Here is a 25678-nt window from a genome sequence, read left to right on the forward strand (position 1 = left end):
TTGTATTTCCCCAACCACAGAGGAGAGGCAGGACAAAATTAAACAATGATCAGAACAGAATGTGTATTTAAATATTTTCACCTCAGATACAGTATATGGAACAGACAGATACAATATTTCATCACAAAAAATCACTGTACGACACAGCGGACCACAAGAAATACGAACAAAGGGATGAAAGAAAAAGAGGAGGAGAATATGCATTGTCCACACCCTGAGCTTCAGGCCATCATATCCAGGGTAGAAAGTACCCTGGCCTCAAAACATCTTGACAAGGACAGCATCTGTCAGGGGCAGTGCATGGGTGTCTGTCCTCCTGTTATGATAAAAACACACAAATGAGAGTTGGATGTTGGGCACAAAGTGACCATGCTGCAGATCCAGAGGTTGAAGGGATCAAATTTGGACACATTCCTGTGGAACCAGACCAGGCCACTGATAAAAAAGATTACTTAAACTGTACTTGCACAAACCCAAGCTGAACAATTTAAAGCCACATAAAACTGGTATTTCCCTCATGTGTTCTTATACAGCAGTTCCAAAACACTGTCATGACATTGCTGCATTACCATATCTCTTTCAGCAGGAGATTTGGTGGTTTTCATAGCAGTGAGCTCCTCAAGTGATCGAACCCTTTGAGTAGCTTATGTACAAATGCTGTTTTTGTTTTGTTTGAAAAATGTTGAACTAAAGAATGAGAAGAGGGCAGAGTTTGTGCAGTCACCATTCATAGATGCTGAAGGAAGTGGACCTTTAGGATTAAGTAATCTCCCCAGAGACAAAATCAAAGGAGGCTTTGAGACTGAAACAGACAAAAAGGGAGCAAGTTCAGGATGTAGACAAAAACCTTTTGTGTGGTCTCGCACATTGGTTGAGTTTTTGGGCATCACTGAAATGTGAGAATGTGTGAATCACATTTGCACGGTTGCACTGTAAAAGAAAGGGACAAGGTTGTTCCCTGCATTTCATCAAATTGGTTTCAACGTGATACAAGTAGTTTCCATTCTTTGTTTAATGAGTCCCTAGCCCAAGCTGTGTAGCAATATTAGTTTGCAAAACTTTTTGTGCGTGCATTTGCAGTTGCAAGTCGGCGTATGAAAAGTATATGCAAGTGTGTGAATGTTTGTGTCCGTGCATGTGTTTCTGTGTCTGTCCATGTGTGTGAATTTGGATCTTGATTGTCACTGCTGGAGAAGTCTTTATTTAGTCCATAGCTCTGAAACTCTTCAGTCTAACTCAGTAAGTGTCTCCCAAAGCTTATCCTTTAAAAAAGATTAAAAATATGAAAAGGGTACTGTCCATTTCATCTGTCAAGACAAAAAGAAAAAATCAAATGAGGATTTGTCTCAATACATAATGACATAAACTTGTATCACAATATAGATTGTGGTAGCATTAAAGCATTTACTTGAACAAATTCATACTGCTATCATCTTAACTATTTACCAGTATTAATGTTGTACCTCTTCAGCGATGGCATGATAAATCCAACTACAGGCTGGTGACGGTGAAGCCTTCATCGCTCGGCTGGTCAAGAAGCTGGCAGAGAACCCCTCCCCGGGCTGTTTGGGGTGCATAACGGTGTCCAACAGGTGCATAGTTGTCCAAGTTACCATGGTAAGCCATCTCATCATGCTGAGGGGAAGAGTCCAGAGTCCCACTCACACAAGTTGACATGGAAGGACCTCTTTGTAAAGGGGAAGGGTAAGATGAATGGGATGTAACTCTCATCCCAGAGACCATCAATGACATGTCCCGTTTGTGGGAGGGCAAAGAGACTGCTGGTGGTCGCTGTTCCTCATAATTTTGGGGGCTGCCAGCGACACTTCCTCCTTGCCCATACCAGCAGGGAGAGCCACTGTAACTTGGGGAATCATACTGGGAGAACTGCTCTTTTGGGACCCGATGTGGACTCATGGCAGAACCACACTGCGGCAAGAGCCGAGGGGTTGGGGAGAGGGTTGGGCTAAAAGTCCTGGCAGCATGCCCATAAGTCTGTGAGGGAGGACCAGGTTTAGGGTACTGCTTTAGGGCATCTGACTGATTTGATAAACTGGGGGACACAGAGGCAGAGTCCGGAGGAAAGACATGAGCAAATCTCTCATCTGAGGAGGGAGTAGAAGTGTGGACAGAATATGGAGAGGGGTATTCACAGGACTCTGGGGCATGGCTGAGAGGTGATAGGCTACTACTATCTCCACTGTAGTAGTCCAATGCTTCTTGGTATAGACCCCCCGAACTCATGTGCCCTGACCCTGATGGGGTTGAAAGCTTTTGAGATTTGGTTTTTGGTGGGGGACGATCTCTTTGGCAAGGAGAGTATCCTCCCCTGCCTCTTGCTCCCCTGGGCTGTCTACCACCTGTAGCACTCCGTTTTGGTCCTCCTTGCATAGGAGGGCTGGCAGGTGAACCTGGGGGAACAGAGCATGCTTCCTTCTCATTGTGTGTCTCAGACTTTTTCCTTCGCCCACGACCTGGTTTGGCCCCCCCTTGGAATAGTACATTCTGACTCCAGTTGTAAGAAGGGCCTGCCGAATTCTCATTCCAGTCAAGCATTAGCTTCTCCAGGCTTGAAAGGCTAGACTGACCCTCAGGCATAGGAACATCCCTTGGGCGAAATGGTCCCCCCACAACATTCATCCCTCCTCCACCAGTGTGAGAAGAGTCTGAGGAGGATTCAGAGAGTGTGTCAAGGCAGGGACGCTGTTTGGCTTTTTGGGGTGTGTAGTTTGAGATGTCCAGAATGTCTTTGGATTCTGATCCAGTTCCAGCTACACCATAATCAGAGTAACCATGAAACTGTTGAGTACCATATGCATCACTACCCCAGTTATTTCCCCCTTGCCTGTATCCCCACTGAGCTGTAGAGGTGTATTGTCTGCAACCCTCAGGCGGAGAAGAGGATAAGGAATAGGGGCTAGACTTTGACATTGACATATAACTTCCACCTGGTGAGGTTGCGCCAGAGTCCCCTCGCTGTATGTTTGAATGGGGTGGGCCTGGATATCCACTATAATTGCGCTTGGCAGAACCCTGGTAGTTGGAATAACTCATCTGACACTGTGCAGAGGGAACAGAGGGAGTTTTTGTACCATATGTAAAGCTACAGTCACTTGGTCTTTGCTGTTGCTGCTGCTGTTGAGGGAGGGGGTAAATACTTCCTCCTTGAGGAACCCCAGCACTATAACTAGGTGGATATAGAGGGAAACCTCCAGAGGGATGTGGAGAGCTGGGTGAACGGGAAAGCAAGAGTGCAGGGGATTTAGGGAAGGATGGAGTTGGAGAAGTCTGTGAGACACTGAATGAATATGAGGGTTTAGTTGCCGAGCTGCCTTGAGTTTGGGGTGAGGGTAATGGCGCCCCTTCCCCAAGACAGGCTGCTCCTTTAGGACTTCTTTTAGGGAAGGCAGGAGACCAACGATGGGCTGCACCAGGGCTGCCACCCTCATATCCTGGGGTGAGTTTACGGCCTTCCTGGCGTCCAGCAGGGCTGGACATGGAAATGTCTAGCAGGTCAGAGGAGTCATCAGAATCAAGCAGAGAGCGAAAATATCCTGCAAACATTCCCTGAGACTCTTCTCCACTGCACACCCCTCTCATACCGGGGCTGTGGTACATCCCACCCTTACTAGCCTCGCTGCTTTGAAAACTTCCACGAGGGGAGCAAGGACTCTGATAACTACTTGCTTTCTCATGAATGTCTCTGTCACCTTTCCCTATCCAACTACTGTTCTCATTTTGCCAGTCATGCTCTTGGGCACCTGCACAATTTTTTGAAGCCCCATTCTTTCGTGACCGGCGTTTTTTAACCTTCTCACCTTGTACAGAGTCACCTAAAGCTGCCCTATTTATTCCCCCAGCGCCACCCTTGCCTCTTTTCCGAGGAGTTCCTGGTTCAGATGCGGGGACCTTACGCTTTTTGCCAATTGTTTCAAAGAAGTCACTGAATGACCTCTTAAAAGAATCAGAGGATCCAGCTGCTCCCCCTCCTCTACTCCCCATACAGCCTGCACGGCCACCTCTTCTGCGAAATCCTGTGAGACGGTGCAAAAGAGTGGAAAGGGATGGATTTTCTGGTGGTATGTGGAAAGTCTCAGGCTCTGTTGGGGTCCAGCAGCGTGGAGGGGAGCAGCGGCCTGTGCTGGGAGGTTGTCTGTTCAAGAAGGCCAGTTTGGAAAGGACATCTGCATATTCTACTTTAACGTCATTGGTATCGTTAACATATGAGGGCTGTGGAGATGGTAGCTTTACTGTTCGCCGCCTTCGAATTTTTTTGGGCTCTGCTGCACTGGCTGCTCCTGCTCTGGTCTCATGCATGTCAGGTTGTCCTGGTAATGCCTGTTTTGGGGGGCGTCCCCTGCGTCGCTTCAAGATTACAGGAAGCTCTCCCGGTGGAAACATTACCATCACACTCTTTCCATTGTTTTTCATGCGGAGAAGTGCGGTTGGCTCTCTGGAAACAGTTGCTCCTGGCTCACCTCCGACACCCCCCTCGGGCCCCTCTCCAGTTGTGGCCCCTTCTCCATGGAGAGCAGCACACACTGGCTCCAGGGATGAAATCTTGTAGCTTTTCTGTCGTCGGCTCATATGAACAGGTATTCTGGCTACTTTAACCACAATCCTTCTCACACCTGAATAACGTCCCTGTCGCTTCCCTCTAACTGCATGGTGAGTGACAATGCACTCTCCCTCTGATGTTCTCAAGCTATGATTTGGTGTAACACTTGCTGATATATCTGGCGGTGGTAAAACCACAAATGATGAGGCAGCAGCACACACCTCTGGGGGATGCTCCTCTATCGGCCTTATTTCCTCCGTTCTCCAGTCTCTATTCTCCTCTTCTTCTTCATCCTGTTGGTCCAATTCCCTTTTGAACATATTTTCCTCAGCAGCTCTACGTAATCGGGACGATTTCCGAAGATGGCAGGGGAAACGTGGTCGGCCAGAGCTCCGTAGGGTGTACTTCCTTTCAGCCTCCACAGAGGTCACGACAGTGGATTGACCTGTTATACAAACTTGGTCTGGGTCAGTGGTGCAATCCATTTCTGGTTTACATGTTGAATTAAGTTCTGTCTCCTCCTTAGGTAAAGAGGAAGGGTTGTACTGAGGAGGTGACTGAGGAGTCTTTGGGGGAGGAGTGGTATGTAACAAAGGGGCCGACTGAACTTGTACATTATGCGTTTCAGTTTTTGATGGTAAAGACAAGTCTTCGGGAATAAGGGAGGGGTCCTGCTCTACAAGTGAGGAGCCAGTGTCTGTGGGTGTGCGCTTGTGTGTTAGCGTGCTTGTGTCCATCCACATATGTGTATCCATTGGAATGTGTGTATGCGGCTGCATGTGTGTGCTTGACTGTGAGTGTTGGGGTGTGTGCATCTGTGGTTGTGTGTTTTGCTGAATGTGCATTTCTTGCTCCACATATTCTGTCTGCCGACGTCTCCTTGCCCTACGTTGAAGTTGCTCTTCATGGTTCCGCAGACCATTAGCTAAAGAAGGGGGTGAATAAAAGCTGTAATGTAGTGAGCTGGCTGGAGTGGAATCGGTGGGTCCTACAGATGTGCCCCCAGGCTCTTCATCCCCCTCCCATAGAGAGGGGCCCTCATCATCACTGCAGTCTTTGTCAGCCAGTGCCTCACAAGTCAAGCGAACACCTCCAGAGCGCAGGCGACCTGACAGACGGCTCATTACCCCCAAAATTGCAGATCAGGATCTCTGTATTTATGTATATGTGTCAGTGACGGTTCAGTGTTAGGTTTAACTGTAAGCTGGGTCCAGTTCAGCAGGTAAGATGTTTGATCTCTTTCCTCTCACGATGTTATACTTGGACAGAATGAATTGGACCATCAGACTTCACACAGTCCCAGTTTTCAGGAGTGCAGTTATTTCCTAAGGAAAAACAAAATACACAAAAAAAGACATACTGTTGAGAATTGAAAACAATTACTGTACAGCATGCTACTGAAATAACTGCAGTTGTTCTTACCATGTCTGCTGCTGTGGCCATGCTTTGTGTTATCCCTGTGGGCGAAAGGACACTTGTCACTATGGCAATACAGTTAGAGAACAGTTGTAACCATGGCAATTGAATATGAGTGGAACGGTAACCATGGTTACATAGTTTTCCTTTCCAATGCAATAGATTGCAGGCCTCACTATGGCAATACGACATATGTCTCAGTGGATAGGCAACTGCTTTACATGCTTTACGCTTGACAATTTAAAGCATATTTAGTAAACTTTTAGTGCAAAAAAACCTCACAGACAGTCTAGCACACTGTTTATTGTCTGTGATCTCTCACAATAATAAACAATCACTCTAATTTTTTTAGTGCAAATTCTGATTTGGAAAATGTAGGAATTAAGAGGAATGAGAGAATTAGTAACATCATCTAAAAAAACATCTTGAAAAATGTGCAAAGCAGCCATTGAATTGGGGATGTGTCATGAGGCCTGGCTCTCATTATTTTAAAAAGACATGTGACAGCTACCACATATATTTATATAAAGTAACATTAAATGTGTCTGCCATGAAAACGAGGTTTCAAAAATGTCTTCATTGTAACTAAACCAGTAAACAAATATGGAGTATAGTTCCATTTAAAAGGCAATATCTAAATAAAAGACTATATTATTCAGCTCTCACTAACAAAAACCTATATACACATAAAAATACCAAACACAATAGTGAGCTACACACAAAATATGACCTCTGAGAAAAGGCTAGAATCAATAAACAATGCAAAGAAGTTGGGACATGGCAGCAGGGGGCAGCAAAGGGACGAAAGGCAGGGGATGTGGAGAGTTCAGGAAAGAGATGGATGGATGAAAAAATATGTGAATGGACTGAAAAAGAAAAAAAAATACATCCTGAAAATTTAGGGGGAAAAGACAAATGCAAGCGAGAATATTTCAATCAAAGAGGAAAGTTGTCATATAATTTACTCCCATGTCATGCCCATCTGTGAAACACAAAATTAGATCTTTGGCATAATAAAAGTAGATGCTGTATATACTGCCATGCATGAAAAAAATCCACTTGTGTGCTATATTCCAAGTCTTCGAAAGCTATATAATATCTTTCTTGGTGAAAACATTATGACAAAATTTTCATTTTAGATGAACAATTCCTTTAAGAATGGCCCTTCATTTGGAAAAAAACATTGCAGTGATGCAAGTAAGTCCAGCGGCTGGACTCTCTCACACACAATACACTTCTATCCATCTCTCAGTCTGTTCCACATGGTTTTTATTACTAACTGGCAACGATAAGGAAAGTGCCGAAAGAGAGCGAGAAAGCGAACCAGAAACATGTGCTACAGTACATGGTGCCGAACAAGCTGCCACACATTCTTGAAGACACTGATACAGAGACACACAAACTCACGTGTTTGCGCGAAATTAACAAAAGTACTTAATCTCCACAATCCTTCATTTCTCTACTAGTACTGCTGAAACTACTTTTGATGCACATAATTATTTCTTCCACCTAGAAAACAAAACAGCATTTCCCCTGCACACTTAATATTCTTTGACACAAACAAACTCGCAGCAATCCAGTGTTCAGAGCCATGGATAAGCTTCCCACACTACTGTATTGCCAGTTTGGCCTGATCTTCTTGTGCTTTAATTCTCCCAGATTTCAACACTGCCTGCTCACTGTTTTCAGGTTTTCTGGGAGATTTAGATCTGAACACATTTCTGGTTGCTTCAGAACAATTATTGTGTGTGTGTGTGTGTGTGTGTGTGCTTGAAGGCCCATGACCTTCACTCAGTACCAGGTTTCTGACACTTCTTTCAAAAGTGCTCGCCAGTTTTTGCTTGACATCTTAAAACCATGCACATGTTCAGAGTATCCAGCGCCAAGGGAAACAAAACAGTTCAAAACATCAATGAACTCTCTTGTGTTCGCCTCTTCTCCTCTTTGAAAGCTTCGTTTTGTTGTCAGTAAACATAGCGATGATGTGCTGAACCAAAATGGTCTGATTTGCTCATCAGAAGCAGTTCTGTTAAGGCATGTTCAGGTGTTTTCGCCGCTATTCTGCATGTCTCTCTCCTCTTTAAACATATACCCTTTCACTGGGCTGGCTATTGATGATGCAGCTTGAGTTTGAAGGACAACTTAATCTGTGTGCCAGTTGAAAATGATTTTTCTATATCTGAAGTATTCTGTTGTGAAATCACATCCTGTGATGTTGAATACAGCTATAGGGAATGCATTAACGTCACTGTCCCGCCGGAACACGCCCCCCTCAGCCGGACTGAGTGGCAAAAGAGCTGCTGAGTGGCTGGAGTTAATAGGGGAAACTGCGAAAACGCGAGTAAAACAAACTATTATCAGTTTAAACTAAAAGTTGGACTCGATATAGTGTTCCTTTACAACTTACCAAAGATCCAGTGATCCATGGATATTGACATGCAGCCAGGAATCGTGTTTCCTGACATTTATATGTGCCTGATTTCGATGCCGGAGAAATAAATTAAGAAAATTTGCCTGTAAACGTTTTATATAAATGCAATATAGATAGGTCTAAATCCGAGTGATCACTTACATTAATGTTATACTGTTATACTCTTTATATCGTCCAGCCCTAAAACTTGTATAGTTTTTTGTCAGTGTTTATTTAAAAACATCCAATTATGCAGAATATAGTCTGTTCTGTAGCTTTTTGCAGTCTGTAAAAATATACAGTACCTCAGATTTCTGGTCAAATCTAGTTGTACAGTCAATCGCAAAGCTCTTTCCCGTTTTAGATGTGTTTTGTGTGTTTTTCACGGCGTTCACGCTGAAAACAAATGCTGCCGCTCAGTCTTTTTGCCACTTGTGGGCGTGACCGCATTCACTCCGGCCGACGGTGACGTCATACACATACCCTCTATTACAGGGTTCCTCAAACTCGGTCCTGGAGGGCCACTGTCCTGCAGAGTTTAGCTCCAACCCTGATCAAACACACCTGAGCAAGCTAATCAAGGTCTTCAGGATCACTAGAAACACACAGGTAGGTGTGTTTGATCTAAACTTTGCAGGACAGTGGCCCTCCCGGACCGAGTTTGAGGAACCCTGCTCTATTAGGTCTTAATCTTTTTGACACCATATCGAACAGTAAAAACAAGAACATCAATGTCTTCGAAGATTGTCAGACTTGGCATCTATCTGACCTCCTCAGTCTGTTTTACATGCTTATTGTACACTAACACATGGACTCATAGCAGGATTAGTATTTTATACTGCATTTAATTTTGAAATTGCATTCCTGCAATGTATCACAAATGAGTTCACTTAAACAAAAAATGTCCCGAATTAACTGATTCGATCAAATAACTTCAATGCACAAACTAATTACTATGAACATTAATATGCTGTTTTTTTTTATATATGTTTTGATTTGTTCCCTTGCCAAGACTTCGTTGGAAGATTATTTGGGTGTATTATTTGGAAAAATAATTTGCATATGCAAGTTGCTATTTCATGAACTAACACAGCACAATCTAAAAGTTCACTTACAAATTAAAATTCTGTACTCGCCCTCATGTCAGTCCAAACCTGTATGACTTTCTTTCACTGGCTTTCAATGTTCAAACACACACATTTTTCGGAAAGAACGTCGTACAGATCTGGAAAGACGTAAATGATGACACTCACAAGACGTTCGTTCATCCTCGAAACACAAACGGAGATACTTGTAATGAAATCTGAGAGATTTCTATCCTTCCATTGAAAGTCTATTCACACAGTTCAAAACGTTCAGAAAGAGATTGTAAAATAAATCCATATGAAGAATCGAGCAGTTTATTTAAAAAAAAAAAAGCCTAATTAAATCTGTTCATCATATAAAGCAATTACGTCTCTTCAGAAGACATAAATTAAATGCTCGATTCATATGGACTTCTTTTACGATCTTTATGAAGTCTTTCAATGGAGGAAATAAAAATATCTTCATTTGTGTTTTGAAGATGAATGAAAGTCTCAATGACACGAGGGTAAGAAAACCATGACAGAAGTTTCACTTATTTGTTGAACTATCCCTTTAAGTTGTAATTCCAACTACTTGAGTCAAGTCTAGTCCATATAGCGAAGAAAATCAATCACATCAACAAGCGTGTGTGTTTTTGTCTTAAATCTCAGTCTTATATCTGCATCCGGAACCAGATGATGCTGTCCGAGGGTCACGCAAGGTTTCGCACACAAATATAGCTTTTAGATCTGCTACTTCACCCTTAAACTGCATCTCTTTAATTCTCTCACACTTTAAATTTGCTTTCTGTCTCCTCCTCCCTCTCTCCTTCTCTTTCTCTAATTAATACCGCTCATTAATTAAGCATCAGTCTCACAGAAGACAGGAACAAGCACAACTGCAGAACAGCACTTTAATTACAGTCACGCACACACACACACACACCGAATCGCTCACACAGAGTCCCTCAGATATTCACACACATTCCTTCTCCTAAGCGTTAGAGAGAGAGAGAGAGAGAGAGAGAGAGAGAGAGAGAGAGAGAGAGAGATTGAATGTCTGGAGCTTCTCCTACTATTCTCTCACAGTTCTGGCACCATCACATATTTGCCTGCCAGGACAGACTAGTGAGCTGGATTAAGTCAGCGATGAGTGTGTGTGAAGAGAGAGAGAGAGAGAGAGAGAGAGAGAGAGAGAGAGAGAGAGAGAGAGAGAGAGAGAGAGAGAGAGAGAGAGGTTAGAGGCTTCACTCTTTCTAAACCGAGTTGCGTGTGTTAGATTACTGAAACGAGCAATTCTGATGTTTGCACAGTTTACAGGTTAACGGTGAATGGAACATGAAGCAATATATTTTTTTTATATTTTGCTTCTAATGGGATGCATTCAAGTTTTTTTTAAATCAGTTTTTATGCTTTAAAATGTCATGTTTAATTTAATGTGTGACTTTACTTTGCCATTTCGTTGTAATTGTTTATGAAATTTACTAGCAATTTATACACAATTCTTTTCAGTGTAATATTTATTAAAAGTCTCAAGTTTTCACATTTTTAACAACATAGTACCATATTTGATATTGACAGACATAAGAGATTTTTTGTTTATCGCTGTCAGCCAATATTGAATATTTAATTGTGCATGTTAATTTCCATTATTTATATATTTTCAAAAGCACTATTTTCACATTATTTTCACATTATTAGCACATTATTATTCTATTTTCAAAAGCACATAACTATAGAATCAATTCTGAATGTGCATGTGAACGCCGTCAGCGTTAATCACAGGTTCGCGTTTAAAGTCTGATCATTTGTTTGAGGTGAATCAATCAAAATTAACTTTAGCTGGAAATAACATTATTCAAGAACCGCAATAATACCAAAACAATCTGTTACCTTAAATTATATGTTTATCTCTGTAAAGCTGCTTTGAAACAATCCATTGTTAAAAGCGCTATATAAATGAAGATGACTTGACTTGACTTGACTATATGACATTTGCCATCATATAACGCTCACTTAAAGTCAATATTTCAAAACAACAATAATTTAACAACACTGTTCAATGTAATCATTATCAAATTTTAAAATGAATATGCCTTTTTCATACTGTTTCATACATGCCTAAATTCAGTTTTATGAAGACTGTGATCATTATGATGATAATGATTGGTTACTTATAATTTAATAGATCATTAAACATATTATCTGCTAGAATTCTAATATCGATGCATCCCTATTTTCTGTTGATTGGCTATAAATATTATTACAAGTAACATAATAAATAAATAAATCACAATCTTTTAACTCTAATAATCAGCAAATCCTCATTTAACAATGAGTTTAAGTGAATGTTGCTTTTGGACAGTGTAACTTCAGAAAGATGAGTGGTTTACACACAATTTGATCTCAGATTTGTTTTTGCTCTGTGTACTAGCTATTAATTATATTCTCTACATTTGAAGATAATCCATGCCTTAAACCCTCTCTGCTGTTTGACCTTTTTTTGTGTGTATTTGAATTAGAATACGTTTAACTTCTCTTACTGCGGCCGCTCTCTCCACTACTGCGCTTTCCATTCTCCACACACGTTTTGTCTCATTCTCCAATCCTTTTAACTGCTGCAATGCTCCCCAGGGGAGCCAAACAGCTGCTAACGTTTAGCCAATCACAGAGCTGCCTTTAGATTCACCGTCCAATGACAGACATGAAAATCTACATTGATGCCCACCTGTCCAAAACCAGCCATGCTGTAAACAAATCCCACTGCACAAAATAAGATTATCTGTTGACTCATCCTGCAACAAGATTTGAATGCTCAGAATCGTATTTGTTTTAGATCTCATGAAATTGTCATGAAACAGCCTAAATGACGACCAGAAAGCAAAATACATCAGACATAAAGGGGAAATAACTCACAAGCAACATGTAAATCATATAAATAAGCAAAGACCCTAAATATAGTGCAAGTGTACTTTTTCTCATCTGAACTGTATGAAATATGGCATATAGATACAACAAAAGCTGATGATGCAGGGATTAGAAACACTAGACACTCTTAGAAGGAAAGGTTCTATATAGAACCTTAAAGGTTCCGTCAGGCGCTTCATAGAACCTTTTAAGGGTTCCATCATGATCAGATTATCTGTTATCTATTATATTATCTGTATGGATTTAGTATTAATTTATTTTTAAATTTTAATACAATTTTATGAATTAAACTGCTTGCAAAAATACTTTATCACAAGAAAAATGTAAATAACCTAATACTGTAAACATGACAAGTATTATGCAATAATTGAAGACAATTCCTTAGAATATTTTTGTCATAAAGGGTTCTTTTAAAATGATTCTCTATACTGAACACAATTGAACCTTTTTTTCAAAGAGACGGACTCCAGTCCTGCACTCATGGACACACACATGCATTGTCTGGTCTGTATCTCACATCCAACTTTTTTTTTGAGTGAGATGTGCAAGTATGTTTGCACAAGTGTTTGTACTGGGATGTGTGTCTGTTTACACAAGTGCTAAGGGGTGTGTGTGTGTGTGTGTGTGTGTGTGTGTGTGTGTGTGCGTGCTCGCCCGTGTGTGTGTGTGTGTGTGTGTGTGTGTGCGCGTGTGTGTGTGTGTGTTTACAGAAGTGTGTGTCTGTGTGTCAGTGGGTGTGTGTGTGCGTGTGTTTACAGAAGTGTGTGTCTGTGTGTCAGTGGGTGTGTTAGGGAAAAGCACTCACTGAGTTCAAATGAGAGTGCAGTTGTTGCTAAGATACTGGCAGCAGCCCCGACAGTGTGTGAGAGCGAGTGACAGAGAGAGAGAGAGGGAGAGAGAGAGAGACAGAGAGACAGAAAGTTAGAACAAGACAGGAGGAGAAAGCTTAGAGTGAGAGAGAAAGAGAGAGAAGGAATGGAAAGAAGGGAAAGAGAGATAGAGAGAGAGTTCGAGAGAGAGAGTTAGAGAGAGAGAGAGAGGGGTAGAAGTGGGTCATAAGATCCACAGAGACACTCCAGTGACACTCTGCAGAAACACAGCTGTCATCACACACACACACACACAAGCTCTGTTACAATAGCACACAAAACCTAGTCACTGCCTCGCTGCCTACATAGTCAGCATCAACTGGAACCTCACTAGGCAGGGGTTCACAAACTTTTTAGTGCTAAAGAGCCCAAAACATGATGATCCCCTTATGTTCTGTATATTAAGACAGCTAGACCTATTTACACTGTCTTTATAATATATATATATATTTCACACAATTAACCAGATGATTTTGAAGTATTACTAAGAGAAAGAAAAGAAAGTATAGGTGTGAATGACACTCATAAAGTGTGATAAAAAATGATGTGTTAGACATATTTCACTAATCTCTGAATTTCAATAATCTCACACTTTGCCTAAAAATATATTTTGTATTATTTTTCTCCCTCTTTCTTTCAATGTTCTAAAACCACGTTGTAAGTGATTGATTTGGAAAGCTCAACTGCAAGTAGGAACTCGATGTATCATACAAATAGCGTTTCAATTGAATTTAATACAAGTGGCTTGAGAGGAACGACGCAGTTCTCTACTAAGCATAAATATATACAGTTCAAAAGTTGGGGATCAGTAAGATATTTGAATGATTATGAAAAAATGTACTGATCAAAATTCACATTTTTTTTATTACAATTTGAAATAACTGTTTTCTTTTTTAATATAATGTAAACTGTATTCCTGTGATCAAAGCTGAATTTTCAGAATCATTACCAATATGCAATTGGTACCACATGTAAGTGTATGAATTTTATGTAATTTTTGAACAATTTCGACAAGTTTTCCTAATTTTTCACTGAACTGATCGCAATATTGTTAAAAAATACTAATAAAAAAGTAACTAAAATGGACATAAAATTCATTAGACACTAGAAAAACTGTCTGTTTTACACCCAATATGGGTTAGGGCCATAGGTAAGAAAAGACTCTCTCAACTATGGTTTCATGAGACTTCCTCCAGGCCGCTCATAGGTTTCTCCTTTCCCTTCTTCGCTTTCAATGCCTCTCAAACTCAGTTCTTCTTCCTTCTCATCTGCATTCTTAATATCTCTGCCTTTTCCCTCTCTGTAACCTCTCATTCCCTCCTCCCCTCTCCACCTTTCTCACTCGCTCCCTCTTTCACTTTCTATTACTAGAACGCTCTCTCTTGTCCCCAGCTGCAGGAAATTCCTTATAATCTTCATCACCAGAGACTGCGTTCAGCACTCGGCCCAGCCAAAAACACACACGCACAGCACACACACCCATCTTACTTCTACTCCTCGTCTTTTTCTTGTTACTTTTCGCTTTCCTTATTTGCTTGCGCTCATCTAGTAGGTTATTTGAAGAGGAGCAGAGACTCACTACACCATCCTGACCTCGCACCCCTCCGCTTGGTCACATGACCACAACACCAGCTGGAACAGCAGCTCTAAGTGAGAGGCAGAGAGTTTGGTGTATTTAGGCCCTGTTTACACCTGGTATTAAGATGCGTTTTGGTGGATCGGGTCGCAAGTGGACCAGAGAGACACATTAAGTGTTTAAATCCGTCTCTTTTGTCCACTTTCAACCACTTCTGTTCTGATTTCTTTGAGGTGAGGGTTTTTTTCAGATCTTTTGATCCAACGGATGAAATAAGCTCACGCAATTTTCACATGAACAGACCCGGGGATGACGTAAAGACACACGGAGAACTGCAGCTTTCATTTCCGCTCTGACAGACACAAGACCAGCCGAACGCTGTGAGTGTGTGTTAGAGATCAGGAATGGTGAGAGAATATTGTGCTTGGTACGTTTTTCATCTTCAAACCAGACTGTAAAAAAAATCCCGTTGTTTTTACGGAAAAAAACTGGCAGCTGTGGTTACCAGAACTTTACCGTCAAAAATACGGTATCAACGTTTTTGGTTTTACAGACTTAACGTAAAATTTACAGTATTAAACCGTAATTCATTTTCTGATATAATGATAATTTACCAACCTATTGAAGTATTAATATCTGTTTTGTACCATTGTAATACACTGACAACCATCAACCATCACAGCAGTGATGAGAGTCACATGATAAATCAAAGCTCATCACAAGCAATCTTCATCAAGAAAGTTAATACTATTATAATGAAGCTGCACAGTGTTATTCGCACAAACATTAAACACCATCATGGTAACACACATGAAATTTTAAAAATACAATAAACATTAATTTAACAACATTAAATGTCACATAAAACCCTAATGTACATAACTGATTAGAAAAGAACTAAGAAGAAACATAGTTATTTCAACAAAAATAAGTTAAGTGTCACGCAGGGAATTGTGGGAATGTCAATTTACGTTTTTTCACTGTAAATTATACAATGAGTTGTTCTTTTCACTTTCAAAAACTGTAAATTTAACGGTATTTTACAGTAAAATTACATTAAATGTACCGTTAGATCTATCACAGTTATTTACCGTATATAGTAAGGAAACTTTCTGTTAACCAATTAACAGTTTTGCACTGTAGCATTTTTACAGTCTTTTACCGTTATAATCACGATCATTTTTTACAGTGGGGTCTCCACCCGACAAAGCTTAAATCCCGTCCGGCTAGAGCGGTTCCCATAATGTTTAATGTTAGGTCAGTAGACGGAGAGTGTGTCTGTTTGAACACATTCGACCGCATGAGTGTTTACACTACGAAAGCAATCCGGTCGATTGTGTTTTTCACTACCTCTGGAAGTGATCGAAACGTTTTAGACCCGTTTACACCTGTATTTAGTGTCGTCCACTTGTGATCCGATCGACCAAAACGCATCTTAATACCAGGTGTGAACAGGTACACCAGAAGAGTTTCAGTAATGGGTATTCCTGTATGGCATGTGCGGCTAAAAACCCAGTTAATTTAGCACCAGTCCTTCACACTTCATATATAGAAAATGCTCAAGAAATTGGTATGAAAGGTGGGAAGAGAAACAGACCTGCAACACACTCACTATTCTTACTTTATTATTAATCATAATCACAGGTTTGTAGCGCAAACAGTCCAACCGTTTACTGCACTTTGTTTTTCTTCTGATTGTTCGCAGCTAATGAATTGAAGTATTGCACATTTACAGTAAATGGCTTACTTTTGTTTAACAATATGTTGGATGCGGATGAATGGACATTAAAATGTGAGCATGAAGACAGACAAGAGTTCAGGACACTCCCAAATATCTTCTTTACCATTAGGGAATATCATAAACAAATCAAGTTTTGATAGACTATACAGTACTAACAAATATCAATAACGGAGCATTTTTATGTTTCAGAGCTGATTATGTTCTTATGAAAACTGATGACAAATATTTAAAGGATCTTCTAAAGCCCAGCATATTTGTCACTACTATAAATCGGTTTAAAACACACTTAAGAAAGGAGATTAAAGACTTTTCTGTCCATTCTTCTTTGAATATCCGGTTTTCATCATCATCTTTTGTTTATTTGAATAATTAATCGTGCCGTGATCAGACGCACTACTGTAACAGCTTCATTATTTTCATATATATACATTATATATGACATTATATATAATTATATATAAACATATGTGCGTTTAAACTGTGCTTATTTATGTCTGAGGGTCAAGAGTAGATGAAATATGTCCAGATACTGTGTTAAAAACCCTGTCAAAAATGACCGGCCTTTCAAAAATTGTTTGTAAATCGCTTATTATGCAAAATTATCACCAAATGTTGGATTAAAATTGAATTTACCGTGGTGTGGGTAAAACCCTGACCTCTTCTAATGCTCATCCCTAACACACACCTGTCTCTGTCCACACCTCTCTCTCTCTCATAATCCAACACATATTTATCTGCGTCTCACGTTGTGTTTATCCATGTCCTAATCTCCCCTTTCCGTCAGATAATTAGTAAACAGCTCATCAACCAATCAGCTGTGTGTCTCTCAGCGCACGAACCCACACCTCTCTAACCCGCCTCCTCCTATCCATCTCTGGATTGTGTCTAATGCTCTCTCTCGCACTCCGACACACACACACACACACTCGCACATATTGAGTTGGACCTTGAGGCCAGTGTTTTGTAGAGGGGCCTCTCCACTGCGGCCCTGACTTCCTGACTCCCCCCCCCCACCCCTCCAGAACCCCTGTTCCACTGTTGCCGTGGGAGACTGCAGAGCCCGTTGCCAAGGAGAAGGGCTGCTGGATGGCTGTTTAAACAACAATGGCCGCCTTGTGCACATTCCAACTCTAGACACTGACAGCATGTTAAGACCTGCTTCAAAAACACACATCCGCGCTCTCTCTCGTTCTCTCCGTCTGCGTCTCGCACACCAGTGCGCACATATGCAGATATTCCCTTGACTTGACTTCTCTCTTTCTCTCACACAGGGGCTTTATTCAAAAGCATCTGTTTCTTTTTAGCACGCACAGCTCATTCTCTCTCTCTCGCTCGCTCTCAATCCCTGTTTCCATGGTCTAAATCTCTCCTTCTCATTCAGGATGGGAGTGTGTAGTGCACTCATCCATCTTTCTGCCTGCTGTACACTCCCTCTATCATCATATCCAGAAAATTCCACTCCCTCCTACTCTCTCTCTCTGTCTCTCTCTCTATCTCTCTCTCTCCTCCCTTATCGGCCTTCAGTACCTCTGCTCTTCCCCCCACTCTCTCACTTTCTTCTGTTTCTTTATCTCTTTCTCCCTCTCTCTTGCTCGCTCTTTCTCCTTCCTCCCTTATCTCCCCATAGTACCCCTCCTCTTCCCCACCATCTCTCACTTTCTGCTATGTCTCTCTCTCTCTCTCGCTCACTCTCTCTGCACTGTGTAATCTCTCTCGCTCTCTCCTCTGTCTCTGGCAGAGGAAGTGTGTGTTCCCCAGGGGGAGCTGGGCTCATTAACTTCCAGCAGACAGAAAGAGAGAGAGAGAGAGAGAGAGAGAGAGAGAGAGAGAGAGAGAGAGAGAGAGAGAGAGAGAGAGAGAGAGAGAGAGAGAGAGAGAGAGAGAGAGAAAGAGAGAAAGAGAGAGAGTGCAAGAGAGAGATAGAACAGGAAAGGGAGAAACAGGGGGAGGGTGAGAGAGAGAGAGAGAGAGAGAGAGAGAGAGAGAGAGAGTCTGCAACAGAGTCTGAAGGTGAGGAAAAGACAGGAGATGGAGAGATAGGAAAAAGAAAGATTAGACAGAATGAGAAAGGAGAGATAGAGCGATAGACATCTGATCAATCACCCAGGACCACATTCATATCCTGTTTTAATGATTTTTATCATATTTCTATAACACATTGTCATACATCTTTATTAATAGCCATCTATCTATCTATCTATCTATCTATCTATCTATCTATCTATCTATCTATCTATCTATCTATCTATCTATCTATCTATCTATCTTCAGTGTGCATAATGTAATTACGGTCAGCAAAGTGAGTGTGTAGCGGTACAGGTGTATCCTGGTGGGCAAACAGGTGTTCTGAGTTTTTCTGACACACAACAGCCACAGTCGTGTGCGGGAAACCTGAGGTCACTGATGTTAATTCAATTAGATTATGATTTCATTAAAAGAGCACCATGCCTTATAATCACGAGAAAGATACAGTGCTGCAAAGTAAACGGGGACTGAGTGAGCCGACAGGATTGAGGATCTGTGGAGCTCAGAGTCAGTTTTCTGCATGATCCGAGGCTTGAACTGATTCATCTGATTCTCAGGAATGTCCTGTCCTCCTCAAGACTCATATCGCACAGTCACAACTTTGAGGCTGCTTTGTTCTTTGAACCATTGAGCTGAATTGATATTATATATAGGATAATAATAGGATTTATCATAATTTAATAGTAAAACTGCGGCACCTGCAATATATCTAATAATATGGGTGATATACTTTTAACCCATTAGTGACAATAAATGTGTCATGACTGAATTACATCGAAATTTATATTTTGAATTTTTTTTAGGAAATGTGAGATTTGTTCTATTTAAAGTGTCATTAAAGCACAGCCACCAAAAATTATTGAATTAAAAAAAAAAAGTAGATATACTAAGCCTACAAATTTGTAAGACCCTGTTCCCTCATGCTCATGTAAAAGTGTATACTCTTTATGAATAATAATTTAAAAATATTGCTGTCAAACCTAACATAAAAGTTTGTAAATGGATATACATATATATACAAACTTTTATGTTAGATACAATTAATCGATTTGACACTATTTAAAATCATTTAAAATTTGAACACATATTTTATATTCCAGTTGGATTATTCTCCATCCTCCTAAAAATCTTAGCTTGAATGACAACTGAAAGATTTTGCTTCCGTGACGCAAGACTTATCACCATATTTCAGAGAGTAAAGGATATTGTTAAAAAATGACTCCTGCTCTTATCATTATTATGTTTTTTTATGTTTTTTTTTATTTCACAAACTGCATAGAATAAGAATCCACAATTGTGAAACTGAATGTGATTTCAAATTTGGAATAAGAAAATTGTGCCCTATAATCATGCCAAAAAGAGCACAAAGAAGAAAGTTTATGTAAAGAAAATGATTGGCACAGGTCTCGAACATGCTTCATTCACTTTCCCAATAAAAGCACATTACCGTGCACAGAAAGGTGTGGTGAATCAGAGCCTTCTTTTCATGTAGTTATAGAAACAGAAAGTACCTCAACTACATAATTGACAACAATGAGCATATTTGAACAGGCTGTCCTGTGCTGTGTGACCTAAATGATGTATGGAAAGAAAACCCACACTTACCTTACACATTGGTTCTCTCAATCATTTCTCATCTCACTCTCAAACTGCATGTTTCCATGGCAATCTTTAGCCAGGCAGTTTGTTACCTGAGAGAGAGAGAGAGAGAGAGAGAGAGAGAGAGAGAGAGAGAGAGAGAGAGAGAGAGAGAGAGAGAGAGAGAGAGAGAGAGAGAGAGAGAGAAAGGGAGAGTCGAGAGAGGGAGAAATGGAGAGAGCGAGAGAGAGAGAGAGAGAGAATGACATATGTCAGGGCAGAATGCATACAAATGCATATGCAACATACGGTATCAGTTGATCTAAATCATGTATATGACATGAATATAAAACTGCACAAGTTGCTGCATTTTCTTTTTAGGTGGCTTGTGGTAACATCTCACAATAATGATCCAGTCAGTGATACAGTGTATCATTCATTCAAACCCCTAGTTAATAAGTGCTTAACATGAAATGGGCGAGTTTCAAAACTAGCAGATGCAAGGATCATTTCCCGTGGAAGGTTGTGTTTGTGATCTGTGTTTCTCACAGCATGCATGAGCTGTTGTTTATGTGATGTATATGTGTTTCTCAGCACCACTCACCCTTGTTTATCTCCCCTCCCTTTCTTTCTTTCTTTCTTTCTTTCGTTCTCACTCTTTAATAATTGAGCTGGTTCTGTCTCTTGTTAGAGTTGGCTCATTACTGAGAGACACAGAAACCAGTCAGGTATACAGAACCCTAGTTACTCGCTCTCGCCTCCTCCATCCTTGCTCGCAAGTTCTCTGTGTCTTCGCGTGTGTCTCTCTCTCCCACACACACACACACACACACACACTGATGCGGATAAACTTAGCAGCCTGAAACACAATGCCTCCCCCTTCCTCCCTAGACTGGGGAACCAGGGTCAGAGGTGAAAATCTCTCCAAAAAGCAGCCAGCAGGGAATGAGAAAGTGGATGGAAGAGAGTGAAGCCATGTTTTCCTGCTAAGTGTGTGCAGTGTGAGATACACTAGCTGTGGCCAAGGTCAGCAATGTCTCTCAGCTCTGCCAATCAGAGGTTTCCAGCTGTTGTGGGAAACCAAGCTTCCTTTACAGAATAAAGGTTGCCATGGAGACCAGCTCTATAAGTCTCTCTGACAGGTGGACACATGCACAGACAGTCCCCGCTCCCTATTCAATCTAATACTCACAGATGTGCCAACTCTTATAGGCAATTTAACCAATTTAAAAAAGACAAAGACAAACACAAATCCATTCCATTGTCATTAGAAATATCCGCGTTTCAGTAATGCCACCATGTGCGTGTTTTGGACAGAGCAACACGCGCGTTCCTGGCGTGCGCCGTGAATAATCGCGCCTGTCACAACATAAACATCTTCGCGTCACCGTCGCGCGCACGGCGCGAGCCCAAAGACTTGCGCCAACGCGCCACTGCATTGCCCACACTGGACAGGAGATTAGTTTAATAAAAAAAAATAAAAAAAACTTCTTAATTGGCATATCTTAATGCCAATGCTACATAACATTATATTGTAGCTATATTGAAATCACGACTTCAATTAACATGACTGACATTTTTTTCTGTCACTGATGCTTTGGCATCTTTAATACTGTAAAACAGTCATGCCAATAAAGCACTTCTAAATGAAACATTGAAAGACACTGGAGGCTGAATAATTAGCCAGACTAATCAAAAGTGCAGTCATTGGCGGCGCGCGCGGCTGTCGTCTGCCCATAATAATCACACAGCGCATTCATGCCGTCAGTCAACAGACACTTATGATCAGTAATCCTCAGTCAATGGGCACAGCATTTATAGCGACACGTCCCCCAATATGCGTAACCAAACGGTCAATTTTCTTTCATATACACCAACGAATCTCTTATATTGTCCACGCATTTTATCGCACAAAAAATGTACGTGTCAGAAATATTTAACATTGGCAACCTGCAGCTAATAATATGTCTGATGTAGAGGGTGAGTTTAATCTATGTACATATGGAGTGTGTGTTTGCGCGCGCGCTGAATGCGAGTGACCTATCGCGAGCTCAATGAATGGCAGCGATGAGGTTAATAAAAATTCCTTCAATAGAAAACACAAACCCTCGTGAAATGCGCCGCGGCGCAGGGGAAGACTATGCAAATGTTGTGTGTGAAGCCAGACGCGCGCACTCACCGGGAGGCGACGAGCTCCGCTGCTGCAGCTGTGGTGCTCGAGCTCCTCACGCGCTCCTCAGGCTCCTCGCGACTCGAGCACACACCGTTCCGTGACATGCAACATCCTAAAAGCAGAGGCTGTCTGTATGGGGGTGAAAAAAACTACTATGCATGAATGACGGGGGTTTTAGTCATCTCGGTCCTCTTCTGTCTTGCGACGCCAAACAGCCTGTTCAGCATCTGGTTTTTAAAAAAGAAAAAAAGAAAAAGAAAAAGAAAACAGAAAAAAACGAGGAGAACAAGAAAAAAAATCGCGTGTTTTTGTCACCACGTCGGATGTAAATAAAAAAAACAACTAAAATTGTAGTAAGCAGGGGCGGATCTACCGGGGTGGCATAGGGTGGCAAATGCCACCCTAAAAGAAAGCCTTGCCACCCCTGCTGCCACCCCAGTTGGCGGCAACGAATTAAAAGTTATGGCCAATTTGACAATTTACGAACGCGAATCTCCAATGTCCGACTGCAGTGAATTCGCTCCGTGCATAATATGACGACCGTTGACGTTCGTACTTTATTGTGTGGGCAAATACTTCCGGTGATCTGACCGCGAGAGCGGGAGACAGCGAGAGCAAGAGACAACAGCGACCGAGTTCCATTACCAGAGAGATAAGTTTTCAACCCGACCAAATTTTTAAATGCATATATCATTTTCAGTGTATTTCACCTGTGCGTTTCTATGCTTTATATTACTGCATTTATTTTGTGCAAGTGAGATGAGTAAAGAACATCTGTTTCATATATCATTATCTGTCTGGTGTTTATAAGCAGTAGCCTACAGTATTTTACTACGTGTAAAATATACACAAACTTAGCTATATTAAGTTGTTTGTGTACAGTTAAAAATATAAATGTAAAATATGTGATAATAATATTGATCGAGCAATTGATGTAAGTAAGTAAAAATACATGCGCAGAATTAAGAAAATATTATTTAATATTTATGGAGATAAATTTTAGCCTATGATAAAGCAAACGTGTGAATGTTCACAGGGTATTTTATTTAATATTTTAACTATTATTATATAGTAGTGTAATGTAGACAGACACTATATCACAACTAAAAAGAGTTTTGAGTTTTTTTTTGTTCAATTTGCACACTGAATATGGGTTGGAGCTCTTTATTTTGAACTCTCAAAGTGCACCAGATTGATGAATTTAACATTAAAAAGCACAAAATTTTCTTACGGGGGAGCATGCCCCCGAACCCCCCTAGGACAGAGGTGCACTCTGCACTCACCACAGATTTCCATGGGAAAAACCAGTATACAGCTTATAGCTTGTTTTAGGATTCATCACTGTGGAGTATAGTTCAACTGAGTATAGTTCAACTTTTAGTATAGTTCAACCCCCAACCCCCCCCCCCACACACACACACAAAACAGATACAAATAATGCCCTTTTGTAGTGTGTTACACATACGATTTCTCATCAAACTGTGTTAACTGTGATTAAATTCAGTATATATACGTCTGCCATGTTGCCACCCCTCAAAAATTCCTGCCCCCCTCTTGCCACCCCATAAATATTTTCCTAGATCCGCCCCTGGTAGTAAGAGAGTACCGCAGTTTCTCACAGGAGCGCGCCGGGAGTGCAGCGAGCGCGAGATGTTGGAATGAGCCGTTCTGCGCCGTTTCTCGCCCTCTGCAAACCAACTCCGAGGAATCTAGTCAGAGAGGGCTGTAGACGTGCCTTGTCGATGGGGGCATCCGGGCCTCCGTAGATTCTTGTGTCTAGGTTTTTTTCTCCTCCTCTAGAGGACTCTGGGTACTGAAGTTCTGCTCGTCGTGACTTCATTCTTCTCTCTCTCTCCCTCTCTCTCTCTCTCTCTCTCTCTCTCTCTCTCCCTCTCTCTCTGTCTGTGTTGCATCAAATAACACTCAGACAGTGTAACGGGGCTCTGAAGAAATGCAATTAGATCTGCCTACGTGACAAAAATGCACTTTTGAGATCCATATGCACATTTCATCTAGAGTGCACAGAAGATATTTCCCCCAAATGAGAGGTGACATTAACTTAACACTGTGAGGTCAAAGTGAGTTTGCATTGTGCAAACTGCTTTGAATGCTTAATGGGAGACAGCTCACCTTAAAATGAAAATTCTGCCATCATTCACGTCGTACCAAAAACCTGTATTACTAACACAGAAGATGATATTTTGATAAAAAGAAAATTGGTATCAATTGTATGGATGGGCTAAAAAAAAGACATTTGTTAATGTTCCTGTTTGTAAATGGTGACAGAATTTTAATGTCCCTTTAAGAAATTGCAAATTTATTCACTCACTCTGGAAGCTTATAATTTTTAGTATGATGTGAACATGTAGCCTATGATTAAAGACAGATTTAAAAACTAAGGAAGTCTTAAAAGAATATAGTTCACCCACAAATGAATCACATCAGCCTCATGCTGTTTCAAACCTGAATGGCTTTCTTTCTTCCATGGAACACCGACGGAGAAGTCAAAATGACAGACTCATTCAGGTACAATGAAAGTGAACAATGACTGAGGCTGTCCATCACTAACATTATACCCAACGACTTCTTTTGTGTTCCAGGGAAGAAAGTAAGTTACAGGTGTGGGACAACTTGAGGTGATTCATTTTTTGGTGAACTATCTCTTTAAAAACGGAATGATGTTCTATAACGACTGAACACAATATATAAGGTCTTTGATATGAACTGTGGGCTGTGAATAATATATTGGCTGAATCTATTAGAGACTGTCAAAGATCACAGTCCAATAGTTTCTCTGCTCCGCCCTCCAGTAATTGAATTTTCCTCTAATTTTCTTCCATGTTCCAAGCTCTTTCAACATTCCCTTCACAGTTTAAGAGAAATGTATAGCTATATTATTTGGCTATGCCGGCTGCTGTAACATCGCACTGTGTAACTGTTTTATTTGATTGCATTGATGCAGTCGTGCTGGTCCTGCAGAGCACTTCTTTGTTGTTCTGATTATAGCTACTGGCTCATACACGATATTTGGATACAGGGAAAATTAGTTTTATATTATGTTTTTTTTTTCTAAGATAGAATTTTTCTACCTCTTCATAAAATGGGTAAATAAAATTTCTCACAAAAAATGAGAAAATTAAAGTGTTTACTTAATAGATAGAAAATAAAAAAAAATAAAAAAACCAGATTGCAATAACAAATTCTGCCCAAAAGAAAGTCAAACTACATTAATCTGAATTATCTGAAGCTCCTCCACCTAAATTCCTTTTCTTGTTATATCTGATTTTTATAAACAGGGACAAATGCCAAAACGTGCTAGAAATTAATCATCAACACACAC

At 40.8% G+C, this 25678-nt stretch overlaps 1 protein-coding gene across 1 annotated transcript; it reads right to left on the bottom strand.

Annotated features, from left to right (window-relative positions):
* Positions 1-38: 38 nt before the first annotated feature.
* On the bottom strand, positions 39-24187 carry ahdc1 (AT hook, DNA binding motif, containing 1). Its single transcript, XM_056249511.1, has 6 exons — positions 23945-24187; positions 22345-22565; positions 20193-20278; positions 5981-6015; positions 1464-5883; positions 39-1307 (listed from the first exon to the last, which is right to left on the bottom strand). Exon 5 carries the CDS (start codon positions 5680-5682, stop codon positions 1492-1494), a length of 4191 nt encoding a protein of 1396 aa, XP_056105486.1. The 5' UTR covers positions 5683-5883; positions 5981-6015; positions 20193-20278; positions 22345-22565; positions 23945-24187; the 3' UTR covers positions 39-1307; positions 1464-1491.
* Positions 24188-25678: the final 1491 nt, after the last annotated feature.

This window comes from Rhinichthys klamathensis, unplaced genomic scaffold (genome assembly GCF_029890125.1).
Source record: "Rhinichthys klamathensis goyatoka isolate OS25496 unplaced genomic scaffold, OSU_Roscu_1.1 h1tg000060l_1, whole genome shotgun sequence".
Taxonomy (NCBI): Eukaryota; Metazoa; Chordata; class Actinopteri; order Cypriniformes; family Leuciscidae; genus Rhinichthys; species Rhinichthys klamathensis.